Source organism: Caloenas nicobarica, chromosome 4 (assembly GCF_036013445.1).
Source record: "Caloenas nicobarica isolate bCalNic1 chromosome 4, bCalNic1.hap1, whole genome shotgun sequence".
In the NCBI taxonomy this organism is placed as follows: Eukaryota; Metazoa; Chordata; class Aves; order Columbiformes; family Columbidae; genus Caloenas; species Caloenas nicobarica.
Window position 1 is genome coordinate 44,933,886 of NC_088248.1, and position 15,301 is coordinate 44,949,186.

Below are 15,301 nucleotides of genomic sequence, written 5' to 3' on the forward strand. Positions count from 1 at the left end.
AGGGCAGCCGTGACTCTGTGATCCCCTTTTAACCCCTTTTGAGCTGTGGTGTAAGAAATACAAGTCACTAAACCCCCTGTCCCTAGGAAGGGTCAGCTGTAACTTTTGTCGTGGTAGGAGAACACACCGTAACTTGAGGGTATACACTTGACCCCTTGCATGCTGTGTGTAGGTAGCAGTATGTACTGTGTATATAATATATACATCATACATAACATAGCTGCCGCTAACATAAGGAAAGTTTCTCTTTTTTTGCAAATATGTGAGTAAATAAACAAGTTCAGCCCACATAAGTCATCAGACCGACAGTGATAACTCACTGGCCATCTGCTTCTCTCTGCGACATTGTTTTCCTTGCCTGCTTTTCGGATATAAAAATGTACCACAGAGAGCTTCAGCTTGCCATCTTCAGATAACTCAGTTGTCACAGTCATACTTGGGAGTGATCGGTGATTATGTTTAGTTTCTGACCATGAAAATCACGATATCCAAAAAAAAGTTGACTTCCAAAAAGGCCAGGCAAACAGTGAACTCATACATGATTTATCCAGTTTGTCAGAATAATTATTTTGTTATCTGAGTTATTTAGTTATTTAGTTTTCATCTAAAACCAGTAATTATCCTTTTTGGTAAACATGGAACCCTAGCTTGTTCGGGGATAGGTTCAAACATGGGTAAACATAATTAAGCTTCTTCTGGAGTATTCAGTACCTGATAACTTGCCTCTATCACCTGGGAGATGTTCTTGCTTGTAGTACCTGTAGTAATTTGTATTTACATTGTGCATATGTCTCTATAACTGACTCAAAAGCACTGCATGCTGTTTTGGAAAGCACTTGTGCCGTTCTTTCCATTAAAGGTGTGTAGTGTCACCTTTTTTTTCTCTGAGAGGTGCAAAGATAGTCCAAACGTTTTCTGAATTTGTTCTTGGTTTTGGTCTGAATTTTCTCAGAACTGATAAGCTCAGATCTCTTTTAATAAACATGTGAGTTAGAAGGTTTGAATTTCTTACCTAATTGTTCCAGAGGTGGTGGAATATTGTTATTAGAAGACGGATATGGTGAAATTTGTGTTTCCAGCCATGTCTTCTCATGGTCTTTTTGTTCTGAAATCACCAAGCCTTGCACTGATTTTTAAGGTGTAGGGAGAATGCAGTTTTCTGAAGTGGCACAGCTAGATAGAAATCTGTTCAGACACCCTCCAAATCAACATCTTGCCACTTTTGAAGTAGCCTGCTCAACATCTCAGTTTGCTAAAAGAAGAATCTGTGTTATTGTAGCCATGTGCTCAGAGATCAGTGTTCTTGTTGGTTTTTTTTTTCTGTAAATAGGGAAAAAAAAAATGTGTTGGAAACTTCTCTAACTGGTTACACTGAAACAAGAAGTAGAACCACATATTTAAATGAGTTGTTGATAGCATACAGTTATGAAAAAAACAATCATACTTTTATAATATTAGTGGTATATGTCTGATTAAAATTGACAAGAAGTCTTACTCATCAGAAATATGTGATTTAAAAAAATTTTTAAAAATGTATTCCTATTGAATCACCAACATTCTTTTGCAACTAATGGGTGGTTGGTTACTTTAGGTGAGGACAGAGAGTACTAGTAGGTTTTTTTCATACAGAAGTTTTTTTCTTTTTCTCTTGGACAAACCAGGCTGCCTGCCTGTAGATGATATCACAAACAGTGTGAGTCAGGACAAGCCTGAACCGCATCTGTGAGTCATTGTTTCTGACTCCTAGGAAATTGTGTGGACCTGATCCCCTCTAACAATAAACTATCTTCCTACTGTCTAGGGACACTTTTTTAGCTGCACTCTTAGCTGAAGCCTCGCTGCAGGTTACAACTACCTGGAGTTTGTTCTTACTTAAAGGGGTAAGGAGTCCAACAGACAGGCAGAGATCACTGTGTGTCTTGTGTTGATCCCTGACACAAGGAGTGAGGATTGAATCAAGGAGCATTTTTGCGTGCCAGGCCCATGCCCAGCAGTGCCTGTTCTCCAGCGCATTTCAAAGCCTTTGTGCCGCTTCACCTGCCCAAATCAGGGGGGTCAGGGCAGGGCCTCTGTTTCAGGAGCCCCCTGTCTTCTTTCAGGCTGTGGAGAGCCAATACTGCCTGTGCAACTGAATGATTGAGGCATGTTCTTCTGTGTGCTAGTTTGGCATGTTATAAAAGGTATCTGTGATCTGTAATCATAGTTTCTGTGCTTGTTTAATCATCGAGGAACAATAATTCTGCTTACCCTCCTTTGCCTTTCATCCTCCCCCATCCCACCTTGCCAAAAGCATGTGATATTCTTGAGCTTGCTATAATCTTTCAGTCCTTTTCTGTAGCTGGAACATTTCTGTGAACGGGCTTTCCCTCCTGTCAAGCTACGCAGGTAATATATCTGGAAGCAGAGGATAGCAACTTGTCAAACATGCAAGTAGTCGCAGTAATGGCAGTTTCTGTGGGCTGGGCTACACTAATTTGTAAATAACTCAACATTAAGCAGTTTAAATAACTTCAAACTGCACAGCCTGGTTCTTCAGGATCACCAGTGATTTAACCATGCGTTTGCTGCTGACTGGAGCGCGTGCTTCCATTAAATTGCTTCATCTAATTAAAGGGGGTTTTAACTCTTGGTACTTTTCATGAGACTAAAGTTCGAAGGCTCCTCAGATGATGGACATCACTGTGGCAACTAGTTATGTTCCTCCTCAACCACACAATCTGTAAATCTGGACAGAGATGTTTCTGTGGATGCCTGGTAGAGCATCTAGCCAGAAACTAGTACGGACTGGGCTTGTGAGACCTCACGGGACAAGCAAACCAAACACAAGTTCTTCAAAATGAACGTAAAACTCATTTTCTGTTGAGTTTCAGATACCCAAATGAGGAAGGAGAAGCACTGAGCATTCAGGGTGGGGCAGGGGCCAGAAATAAAACTCCTGCCACCCTGTTCACCTCCAGGGGAATGTGAGTGGACAGGAAAACTTGACCACCTACCAGCAGTTCTGAACCACAGAGCTCATCGCTTCCAGCTGAGGCCTGTGTCAGTGGCAGAGCACCCCTGTGTTTGCGGGCTCCCCGACCCTGCCAGCAGCTCGCTCAAAGTTCAAGCTGACAGTACTTCTTGGCAAAGCTGGTATGCTAAAATGACTGGTTTTTTTTTTACCTACCCTGAAAATCCCATCCTCCCATGTAATTACCTGTATGTGTTGAGAAAAATTGCAGTGGAGAAAAGGCTTGTTAGTCTATGGAATAAGAGGGGATAAAACAGGTCTCACAATCCTCGTTCCTTTTGTATGCGCTGGAAGGCTCTTGGCAGAAAGATAGCTGGATTTCCAGGGCAGCAGGGAGCCACACTGGCTTCTGTTGAAATAACTGGGCAGATGATACAGGAGGTTATGCAATAAAACCTATATGTTACTTTAAAGTGGCTGGTTTTTTGATAATTGCTGTAGGACCATTTATTAGGTAAATAATTAGTCTTTGCAGATAAGAAGTAAGATACACTATACATTGGAGAGATTTATGAGAGGTAAAAGGTAACAGATACATATATTGGCAGCTGTTTACAGTCTAATTTGTGTGTTTCTTTTCATTCCTGAATTTTATTTCAAAAGCTTCAGACAACGCAGAACTAGAATGCGGTGGCTGAAAGCAAAGCAACTTGGAAATGTATTTGAAAAGCCTGCATATGATATCCATTCTTTTTATAAGGAATATTTCCTTTATGACCTCCTTGTGCTTTGTATTTAACATTTCAAAGAACTTTGGGGGAACTGTCTGTAGGCTGTGTCTTCATGAAGCCAGTAGCCAAGGATTTAAAGTATTGTGATTGCTGGCCTGGAGCTGAAAACTGCAGGCACTTTTAATCTCAGGGGGTAAGGGGGGGTGGCTGTTTAAACCCAACCTTTTGTGTTCAGATTAGGAGTGCAGAAGGATAGACTTAAGGGGTGTTAGTGAGAGTTTTTTCATTGGCAGCTCAGTAATAGCATCAGGCTTTGGAAATACTTTTTCCAATTCTTTGTTATTTCAGTAATTACTATGTCGCGGGTAGAAATCCATAGGGTTTGTGGTTTTTTAAAGCACCATGGTAATGACACAGGGATGTGGGCAATAAAAAGAAGGAGTTGTTTTTATAACTTTTTACTCCTTGGATGACTGAGGGCACTTAAATGCCTTCTCGGATAGCCTGTCATTGTTTCAGTCCTAGATGTCTGTGTTTATTTTGTCTTGGTTCCATCAGCTGGGACAAGAGTGAGATCCATCTTTGTAGAGGAAGGAAGAAAAAACCTATTTGATACTAGCATCGTGCTCTGACAAATCTGAAATCTGCCAGTTCTGAAGGCAGATTGCCTGATCTACCTTACACTGGTTGGGAGATGGAAGGGTTACCAAACATCTCCCCCATCAAGGAAAACATCAAAGGCAAGTTGCTGAGCACTTGCCTATGGAGTTAGAACCTAAGAAATGTTTGTCCTGAGCATTTGTTGGTTCCTGGAATAGCAAGGGGTAAAGAGCACTCCAAATTTTTATGTACGGAAACACGGTGACTCCTTGCAAGAGTTTCTGAGATGAGCACCATACCTAATATGATTTACCACAGTTGGCTTGTGAAGGTACTGAGTTCAGCTCAATAGTGATCAGTATTAATGAAGACTAAAGACTTTTCTAGCTCTTCATTTTGTACATGATTCTTTCAAATAGAACTCTAATTCTAGGAATTTTCACTTTCATGTAAATTGTCTCACTTAAGATGTTTGCTTCTTTTGAAAAAGATCTTTTTAGATTTCCAGAAATATTAAGTATAAGTGGTTCTCTATGCCTTAGAAAAAAATCATTATGATGTGAAAGGCATTTTGAAAAAACCTTATCCTATGCCAGTGCCATTCACATGCTTTAAAGGATGTAAATATGCTTTTGTGGTGTGAGTGAGGAGCATGACTTTTCAGATCTAGAGAGGAGATTGTTTTATTTTTCTAATTTGATTTTAGTTTTCTTAATTTCACTATTTCAACGGGGCTATTGCAATTATATTCCTTTGTAATAAGGGATGTTTTTCTTCATAACATCTACACGTTTCACTTGCTCTCAGCTTTGACTCTGATAGGACAGCTGTGGGTTGAAAAATTCACACCAGAGACTGCTCTTATATCCAGTGTGACACTCAAGTGCTATGTTAGAAGTATTTTGCTCAGGTGAGGCTTTGGGTGCTGCTCCCTTCTGCTTAGCTCAACAGAGGAGTTAAAGATCTTGCACTGACCTTCAGAAAATCTGAGAGGTAACAGCCCTCTGCTGGATTTAAGGCCCTCTTTGTATTTAAAAACAAATTAAATAATAACAAAGCAACTGACAGTCACCCAGTAATATAGAAGGATATATAGAAAAAAGTCATGGAGCTCCCTGTGGTTGATACATTGACTTTATCAGATTGCACCAGATGTCACTTAGTAAGACAAAATTATTTTTTGGACTAGTCCCCAGCTGAAGAATTTAACTTTCTTATGAAGTGATGGGAGAAGTTTGAGACCCAGTGCTATAAAATGTTTTTTCTTGTTCCTCTACTAGAATACAAAAATCTCTGCACTCAGGAGAAATGCTCAGAACTGCTTCTACAGAGAGGCAAGTGCAAGTGGTGCCTGCACAAACCTTAATCTGACCAGGGCAATGGGAAATTGTCTCTGGGTGCACACAGGTGGGTAATGTCAGAGCTTCAAAAGCCAAGTGGAGGGTGGCAACAAGCTGCGGTAACCAGGAGGAGGCAGGGTAGCCGTCCCAGGAGTGGTGGAGTCTTCCTTGCTGATGATCAGAAGAAAACAGAGAAGCTGCGGGGTCGCACTGGAAACCAATGACTAAAGAGCACCCCCTTCCTGGGAACAGACTGACCTTGTGACACTGCAGGCTGGCCCAGAGAACAGGCACGCTGATGGTTTTGCATTGATTTTCCAGGAGCCTTTGGGTCAGGCATGTCAGTCACTTAATTTCTGTCCATGTTTATGACTCCTCTCTAGAGTTTTTTCCTGCCTAAATACTAGTATATGCCAAGGAGACAGCCTCTGAATCTGAGACTATAATAAAATATCCAAGAAGTTATTGAATTACTTTTTTGTGAGGTGATGAATCGGCACTTTTTCAGTCTTGGGTTTGTCTCTTTCTTGCATTCTCTTCAAACTTATGGGTGGGAACCATACATTTTCAGTGCTAAACCACTGTTTTGAAAACCTGTTTAATATAGGGCAGAGCTTCATGCATATATGGAAGTAAATTCATGACAGGAGATTGTTTACAAAGGGTGGAGTAGCCTATTTTCAGGCCTCCCAACTTTTCGAAGGTTTTTAAGATCTCTGCCTGTTATACATGCTATATATATATATACACATCTATAAAATATACTCACTATATTGCACAGCTGTATAAGCAAGAATTTGGAGAGGGAGCTTAGTATTGGGTTGTTCAGCAAATGCTCTGTGGAGTTCTAGCAGCTGCTGGGATTTAGTTCCTTTGGTATGCTGCTTTGGTTTATAGGACTGCCCATCAAATATGTTCATTGTCCCATTTGCAAACAGGCCTGCAGTGCTTTGTTCAGTTTTGTGTACGGTGAGTAATTCTCCTAGACAAGGATTTAGAATTTAAAACTAATATACTGATAAATAATAGCCATGCAAAATGCAAAACAGTGCCCACCTGCCATAGGCAAGGGCTTTCTTTTCTTTCTCAATGGATTTTCCTTCTGAAGGTACCTACCTGACATGCAGAATCTGCTGTGTGGTTGTGTTGCTGTACCCAAGAGCTTCACCAGAGCCTGCTCATGTTTGGTGCCGTCTTCCCAGTCTCCTGAGGTGTTACATGAGTATAAAGCAGAAATACAGGCTCTGGGGAAGAGTGAGAGAGACCGAGGTGTGTGAATTAGTTTTTAAAAACATAATCTGTAGTGGATTTTACTGCTGGTGGGATCTGCACTGGCTACTTACTTTTGCTCTCTATTTTTTCAGCTCTCAAAGCAGAAGGATAGGGTGTCTTTCTAACTTACAGCACAGCTGCCCCTCATCTGTCAGTATGTTACTTAAATCCTAGGGTACTAATGACATGTGACACCAGTGGAAAACAAGAAGGTCGAGGCCAACATTTTTGGCACATCTTTAACTACTATATCCATTGGAAGAACAGCCAGTGAATGAACCGAGCTACTGTAACTCCACTTCTCCAAGTTTTTGAATTCTATTATATGTGAGAGGTTTAATAAATGCTTGACTGTGTGAAAATCTGTGTAGCATTCATAGCTTGCCTCCCTCTCTAGTTAGTTTTGTACACCAAGGAGTTACAAGCCCAGCTTCCATCCGTTTTAACTAATCAGCTTTGAATCAGGGATAACAAAAGAGGAAAAGCATCAAGGTGAAGGCTGTGTCCTACAGCCTGTGTGCGCGCCTTTTGGTACGCTGGTACGTTTTCAGGCAGTCTTGGGTACCCAGATTTAAAACCCTTCTGCATCAATTATCTCCTGTGCAGAGGAAGCACAAGTGCAATCAGAAGGTCTGGCATGAAAAAAAAAAAAACCTCAACAAAAACAACAGGGGAGCCTTTCTTCTCATAACGGAGGCAGGTTTTTCTTAAAAGTCATGCAAGTTAAAATAAATACCGCAGCGCATAATCCAGCACACAGAAAAATGAATTGGTGAGCTACAGCATGTGTGCAGCAGCAGTACTGCATTCCTGTCATCACACATTCCCAAAGCGTAACAGTGAGAGAAATATGATCTGAAACTGGTTTAAGAGGTGCAGTAATTAAGCCAGGATTACTACCATGGCATAACACAACCTGATAGCGTTCTGGAGTTAGACTGAAGACTTGCTTGTGATAAGCTCTGAAACATATTCCTTTTTTACGTTGGGAAGTTTTTTCACTTACACCTTCGCCCTTGGGATTCTTTCTTTCCATTTTTGGTGGAGTTTCTCAAATGCTCTCTCTGAGGAAAGAGGGTTGTCTGAGCAAGCCCAGCTTTTCCCTTGCCAATAAATCCACCAGGAGAGGCTGCCTTATTTTGTGATCTGGACCACGAGCACAGATTACAAGTACTTGGCTCCTCTTGCATATTTGAGTAACAACAAGTACTAGTGAGAGGTGACAAATTAATAGTGTCAGAAGACTCAGGGCTGCTGTCAAAAAGGATGTGCTGCATCTTGAGTTTTCTGGTTTGTTCTTGCTAGCGTACCTGATTACAAAGACCTGGAAGGTAAAACTAGTGCTTCCTACAGCCAAGGACAGTTGCAGCCTGTTGCCAGACCTCTTTGACCAGTAAGGGATTGCACAAAACTGTCTTTTTTAGAGTCTGAGTTCTGCACATTTGTTAATACAAAGGCATAAGAATCCTCAAATGAAAATGGTGAGTTTATGCAGTGGACAATTCTTTCCCTTCACAGAATTATTAGTATTAGAAACGCAGGTCATGTATTTTCTTAGGAAGGCTATTATGCAGAGCTCTACATCTAATAAAACCATATATTGCCAAGGTCTGTAATGTTATACGTGAGTTGGGTGTTTTTCCCAAGTTCTTAATTACATTTTTTCCACCTCTTCTTGCACTCAGTTTTCCTTCCCCAGCCTCTGCTTTAGTGCTTTTCAACTGCTTGTACTACAGGCTTTTTTACTTCTTTATTTTCCATTTATTCCTTTCTGCGCTCTCACTTTCATAGGCCCTGCATTTCCTTCCCAGCATCTTGCAGCATCCTATCTCCACCTTTCAAAAAGTTACAGACTTTGATGGTTTTTTCATAGGCCACAAAAACAGCCCTCTGCTCCCTCCTTTACCCAGCTGCCGGTGACTATGGCCTTTGTTAGGGCAAAACCTCCCCTGTGTCCCAGTAATACCAATGCTATTTGTCATCTTCGATTCTAAAGCTGGGGACCAGGAAAGGACCCTTATCATAGAGTGAAGCCACAAGGCTTTGTGCCAAGCACTCGGCATCTTGACAGTGTTGGTTGGTTCTTCTTGTGGTGTTGGGTGCCTGTTAGACACCAGCTCAGCTCACAGGAATAAACAGAAGCTGCTTGTATTTCCTCCTGCGAGGCTGCCAGGTGACTGTGTGCAACAGGCAAGGTAGCGATAGGGTAAGGGAGAAGCCAGGTATTGAATGCAGATCTTGAGAGACGATGGCTTTAGAGGTGTAGGTTGTCTTGGTGAAGAGGGGGATTGCTTTCCTCCTTGCGTGTCCTATTATTTTGCCATTTTTATTTCGGTGTTCGGCTTACACGCTTATTTCATTTGAAAACCTCATGCAGTCCGTCCCCAAGCCAGGCAAGCTGAGGCGGTAACACCAGCCCATCCTGCTACCTAAGCCTGCTGCTCTCTCCCAGAGACACTTATTTGTCACGGGGAGGGAAGAAGTAGCCCTGGCTGAAACTTGAAATACCACATTACATGAGAGCAATTACTGTATATGCACAGGAGCACAAGCACGCATGCACACACACATGCAGAGAAAAAAATAGACAGATCACATACGCACATATATATAAAAAATATATTTAAAACCAGACACCATATTGTATCTTGCTATGTAATTATTATTTTTCAACTAAGGAAAAATAAACCTATGAGATGGAAGCCAGGACCCTTGAGCTTTAACAGTGTGTTTGCAACTGATTTCCCATGCTCTTCTGGGACAGTTATGTCCTTTTTGCTATTTTCCATCAAGAAAATGGGAATGGACCTGCTTAGCAACTAATAAGTGAGCATTTATGGAGATCAAATGCAGCAAATATCCTTAGTAATATTTGTTTTTTTCACTTTTTAAAAGATAACACAGAGGGTTTTCAGAAGCTAACATTTTGAAATGCTTCTCCAAAAGCCTTCAGGCTCCCTATGAACTTGGACTGAAGTAAGGTTGTGATTAAAAGCTTGAACACATAAGAATCCTTTGCAATGTCTTAAATGTACCTAAGCCTCTTTTAAAAAAATCATAATTAAATCAGTGCCTTTGAAACATCTACAGGTATGTTGCCAATTCCTGATAAGGACCTGTTAGGCCAAGAGAGAGGCAGGATGGCTATTTTTGGTTTAGTTCAGACTTTTTTTCCAAGTTCTGTACAGCCTCTTCATCCAAATCTCACCTCTCCCTCCAGTAATTCAAGAAAGAGATGGTGTCTGTCGGACTTTAAATACCAAGTGATAAAAACAAATGCTTATCTGATCCTGAACAAAAAGCTGCTGAATCAATGCTTTCTCTTAGCTTAAAAAAACAGCTGGGGATGAATTTAAACAAAAAAAAGGCAAAAAACTTTGAAACCTTTTTCCTCTTCATCACTGATAACAAGCAATCAGATTCCCATCAGTTCAATTCCTGCTTGGAAAAAGTATTTTCCCTTATTCCTAGCAAGCTCCATCGGACTATTTCCACACTTCTGTTTAGAATTAGGCAAAACTTTACTAGTGTGTCACAGGCAGGCAAAAATATTTGTAAGTTAAAGCAGAATTCCCCAGTGGTTTTAGGCAAAGAAAAATGGTCCTCCTCACCAAAGAAAACAGCCAAAACTTAAACTTGGTCTTTAATTACGCATTTGATTCATCCCAGTAACAATAATTGACTTCAAACAATGCAAGAGCAGGAGGAAACTTGCTCTGAATTCCTCTCTTCAAAGGGAAGAACTCTTTCAGATACCATGTCAGACAACTTTCAGCTTAAACGAAAAAAGATAACTGTGAGAAGACTGAATGCGAGGAGTTCTAGCTGACCACAGGAATAACATCTCATTACTGAGGGGAGGCCCCCAAAATTGCTTTTAAACAAATCTTCCCACATTTGGGAAGGGAAAGCTGACTTTTCAAGATGGATTGCTTATTTGTCTTCCACTTCCTGCCCATTTTAACATGAAAATAACTTCTCATAGTTATAGGAGTGAATTATTATTCACTCAAAATTATCATTCACTCAAAATTATCACATAATGAAATTCAACTTGTTACTTGTGCTCAAAACTATAAACCAGTGCGACTCCTACAATCAATAAGTAGAAGATACCATGTATTAATCATGTGTACTGTATTGCTCTCATGACAATTCCTGCGAGTGTACAATTAAGTTGATTAAAACTACTTGAAAGCCTTCTGCGCGCTGTCACCGCTTCATTAGTGCACAGCAAATTGCTCAAAAAGAATTAGGATATGTGTGCTTTATCTGACAGTTGCAGAGCTATCCCCTGGTTTTTGGTTTGATACTTGTTAGACTAGCTCTGAAACTCGACTCAAATATTTTTAGTTCGGAATAATTATGCAGAAAGCCAGTGTAAGGATCACTGTGGTCTTGTTCGTTCCCCCTCCTCCTGCTCTGCTTTGTTGTGTCTTTCTACTTCTTGACCTCATTTTTCCTCCTCATTGCTTATTCCTATTTGTCTCTTGTCTCAGATTATGCCTCTTGTTCTCATGTCTTTTTTAATGGAACAGATTGATATCTAGGGCTGTGTCTAGACTAGGAGAAAAGCTGAGTTTAGTTCAGCCGTAGGTTGAAGTTAGCTGGCCAGCTATATTCAGTCACTTCTTGACAGCTAGAAATGCTCAGCCATGGTGCGTTTATCTTTCACATGGTGGAATGAGAGTTTGTGCTCCTGGCTAGAACTTAATTTTCTTTTATATCTTGTAAAACAGCTACGTTTTTTAGGTATGACTTAGATAGGTAGTGCTAACCAATCTATCCCAACCTCACCCTTGATGGGAAAAGCTGAACGATTCTAGAAGCTCTTCTTATGGTTTTTCTGGTCTGAGGGTGAAAACATGCTCTATTATAAGCTTTGCGTAGGTTGATGAGTAAATTGCTAGATGAGTAAGTTGCACGATGGAAAATATCTTACATTTTTATTAGTGGAGCTCTAGGCCATTGCTTTTGCTCGTGTAACTTTTTCCCTTTGCTACCGGAATACAAAGTATCAATAGAAAGAAGTTCTTCCTGATGGCTGTTCAGACAGTTGGAAGGAGATGAGGCTGAATGAGAAAGGACCCCATAGTATTTAATTTTCAACATTCTTGCTGGGTTTCATTCACGTGATTTCTACCTGTGTGAAAGGGATGGCTGCAAATGAAACCCTGAACGATTCTTCGGTGCATGTTGTGCCCGCAATAGCAGAGGTGGGTGAGATGAGGTGGGCACAGAAGTGATTTACCCAAAGCTGCGCAAGGCAGCAAAGGGAAAATGTCACCAGGCCCATTGGCTTTTGATGTTCAATACATTCACTGATGGTCAAAAACCCTCACAAAATTACAGTTCTCTGATTTTCCAGGCTCTTAGAAATATGGCAAGGTTTAACAATTAGGTTAAACAAGGGTAAATAATTAGAAAAAGCGTAAATACGAGTAATTTATCGGCAACGTTTTCAAATCCCTGCATTGCAGCGGCGGCTTGGCCCCGCTGACGATGGCGCCCTGGGCACAGACGCCACTGGGGCGAGAGGGTGGGCGACCTCCCTCCTGCTGGCGCAGCAAGTAGGCCGGGGGTCCTGCAGCCCCTTGCTGGGCACGTTGGCGTGACTGGCCGGGCCCTCCTGGGGACAGCCGGGAAGCGGCAGCTCTTCAGGAGTCAAGGGGCAAAGAAGGCACCAGGGAGGGGAGGGTGTGTGGCTGAACCCACGGTTCACGCACGGGTGAACACGCCGCAGCGCCCCGGGGTACAAGTCTCCCCCGGCCCTTTACTCCGCTGTACCCATTGCCCCGGGGCAGGAGCGGGGCCCGGGCGGGCGCTGCCGCGATGGCGGCCCCGCTCTTCTCCTCCTTCCCGCCGCTCGGGGCGGTGCGCGCCGCCGCCCCCTCCCATTGGCTGCCGCGGGCGGCGCCCGGAGCGCGGCGGTGCGGGCCGTCCGGCGCTGCGCTCCGCGCTCGGCGCTCGCCCCCGCGGCACGGCGCCGGCGCTGCCCCGCGAGAGCCAGCGGCGGAAGGAAGGACGGAAAGGAGGCGGAGTGGGTGCGGGCGGGAGGGGGCCGCACCCCCGCGGTGCACGGGGCTTTGTACGCGGGTGCCTGCGAGCCGGTCCGAGCCCCGGCCGGCGCCGCACGGGGCAGCGCGGAGCCCGGCGGGACCCGCAGGCCGCGCCGGGACTAGCATGAGCCCAGGCGGCGCCCGGCGCTCCAGCAGCAGCTGGGCGGAGGGGCGGTGCGGCCAGCGGCCTCCCGGCGGCCTCGTCCCCCGCGCCGGCCGCCCCTAGCTCCGAGCCGGCGGCGGTCGAGCCCCGGGGGTAGGCGGGCGGGGGCGGGGTCCGGGTCCGCCATGGCGAGGGCTGCCGGGGGCCGCGGGCCGCTGCCGGCCGCCCGGGCGCCGCGGGCCTGAGGGGGGCGGCGGGAGGGTCGCAGCTGCTTCGGCCCGTCCCGCGGCCGGGAGAGGCGCCTGCGGGCCCTCCCTCCTCCTCGTCCCCTCCTCCTCTGCCGCTTCCTCCTCCCGCTGCCCCTCCCGCCGAGCCGGGAGCTGCCGCTGCCTCCCCAGCGCCGGGCGCACCGCGGTCGGGGTCGCAACCGGCGGCCGCCGGGTTTTCCTCGTTTGTTTGGGCCTTTTGTGTGGCGGCTCACAGTTGGCTAAGCACGGCCGGGCTCAATCGGGCCATTGTTCGGGACCCCCGAGCTCCCACGCTGCACATCTCTCGTCCCCATTCCCCTCCTCCGCCACCCCCCCCCCCCTTCCCCTTTTTTTGCCTGAGAAGCCACATAAGGTGCCTTTCCTCCACGCGAATCTGGGAAGCTGTAAGCCGGACCGATTGCAAATGAAGTGTAATGCATTGTGGGACGTGTGTAAAATTGGATCATTCGAGGGGAAAAAAAAAAAAAAAGGAAGGGACCTGCGGCTGGCGCCCTAGAAGAGGTAGCGGCGAGATGCGCGCAGGTTGAGCCCCGGCGGTACCTGCGCTAGGCTGATGCCAGGCAGCGCGCATCCAGCGAGCCGCAAGGCCTGACCCATGCTGCGGCGGGAGGATTAGGCTCGGGCATCCTCAGGATGAAGAAGACGCGGAGTACGACCTTGCGGCGGGCCTGGCCTAGCTCCGACTTCTCCGACCGGGCCTCAGACCGCATGAGGTCCCGCAGCGAGAAGGACTACCGGCTGCACAAACACTTCCCACCGGCTTTTATTTCCCAGGCATCGCGGGGCTACATGACATCAGGTTTGTAACGTAATTTGTGGGTGCGAGAGAGCTTTATTGTGAGGCTGTTGTGGGATGGCTGCGTGGCTCTGGGGAGGCTGTGTCGGTGGGTACGGAGGGGAGCCCGTGACTGGGAGCGCAAGTTGTTATGAATAATGCAAAAAAAAAAAAAAATAGCATACATCCACCATTTTGTACCTCTGCAAGATTCACAGCAGGGCCCTCGCAATATGGTGTTTAAAATCTATTAGTCGAGTGAAATAAAAGCACGAGAGAAATGGTTGCGTCTCTGTGTCGTGGAAGGGCAGATAAAATGACTGGCTGCACAGAGCATGGAGCCCTTTGCTCCTTTTGTGTGTAAAAGCATGTGCCGAATATTTACTGCTGCCCCAAATGTTCCCCTTTTAATGCAGTTCGCTCTAGTTAACTCATTGGGCTTTAATGTTTTTCCATTTTTGAAAGGAAAAGGATCACCTGTGATTACAAACGCTCTTGCCTTGTTACAGGCTCTCTGGGTTTCAGCTGCATGTTTCTACAACGGCAAAGCATGCTTTGGTGAAAATGAGTGTAAACACATTTGCATTCCTGATTTGAGGTGTAGAAGGGGACTAGACCTGTGTATGTGGGGGAACACACATGTGCATGTATATTTGTCTGTCACTTGCTTTCAAGGGAGGCCATAGGGAAATAATGGACACTGCACCAACATGTTTGTGCATGGGAAAGAGTGCAAACAAAACAAAAAACAGCGCAGGGAAAGGCAGGCGTTGGGGAGAGGCTTGGCCTATGACGGAGTGCTGGTGTGATTTCGGAAAGCCTCAGTACTGTTAATGGAAGCCGCTCAATCCTGAAATGCATCTTTGTGGCCTTGGAATTCAGACATTTCATAAACACCCGAAAGAAGACTTGGGAAAATGCTGATGGGGAGGGGGCCGGGGGGCAGAAAATCCTGGAAACCTCCTTTGTTGTTCTGTTGCCTGCTTATTGTGATGATTGGACATAACATTTCATTACTAGGATGGCAAATTCCAATTTATCGTGAAGGCATGTTTTCCCTCTGAGGCTCAATTTAGGTTGAGTAGGTAGATTCCTTTAAAAGAGAAAAAGAGGGAGAAAATGAAGGCATTTATTATACATTACTGAAAACCTTTTCAGCTCTGTGCCCCATGTCCCCCTCTCCCCGTTTCTACAGCAAAGGT

General features: G+C 44.7%; 1 protein-coding gene across 2 annotated transcripts in view; it reads left to right on the forward strand.

Moving 5' to 3' along the window:
- Positions 1–15,301, forward strand: part of STOX2 (storkhead box 2) — a 144,509-nt gene that overhangs the window by 56,650 nt on the left and 72,558 nt on the right. Inside the window, exon 1 of one of the 2 annotated variants that reach the window (XM_065634087.1) lies at positions 12,980–14,123. The exons of the other annotated variant lie outside the window; for it this stretch is intronic. Coding sequence (XP_065490159.1) covers positions 13,958–14,123 — 166 coding nt within the window. The 5' untranslated portion in view covers positions 12,980–13,957. Of the gene's footprint in view, positions 1–12,979; positions 14,124–15,301 lie in introns of those variants that run through there. 2 annotated transcript variants of the gene reach the window in all.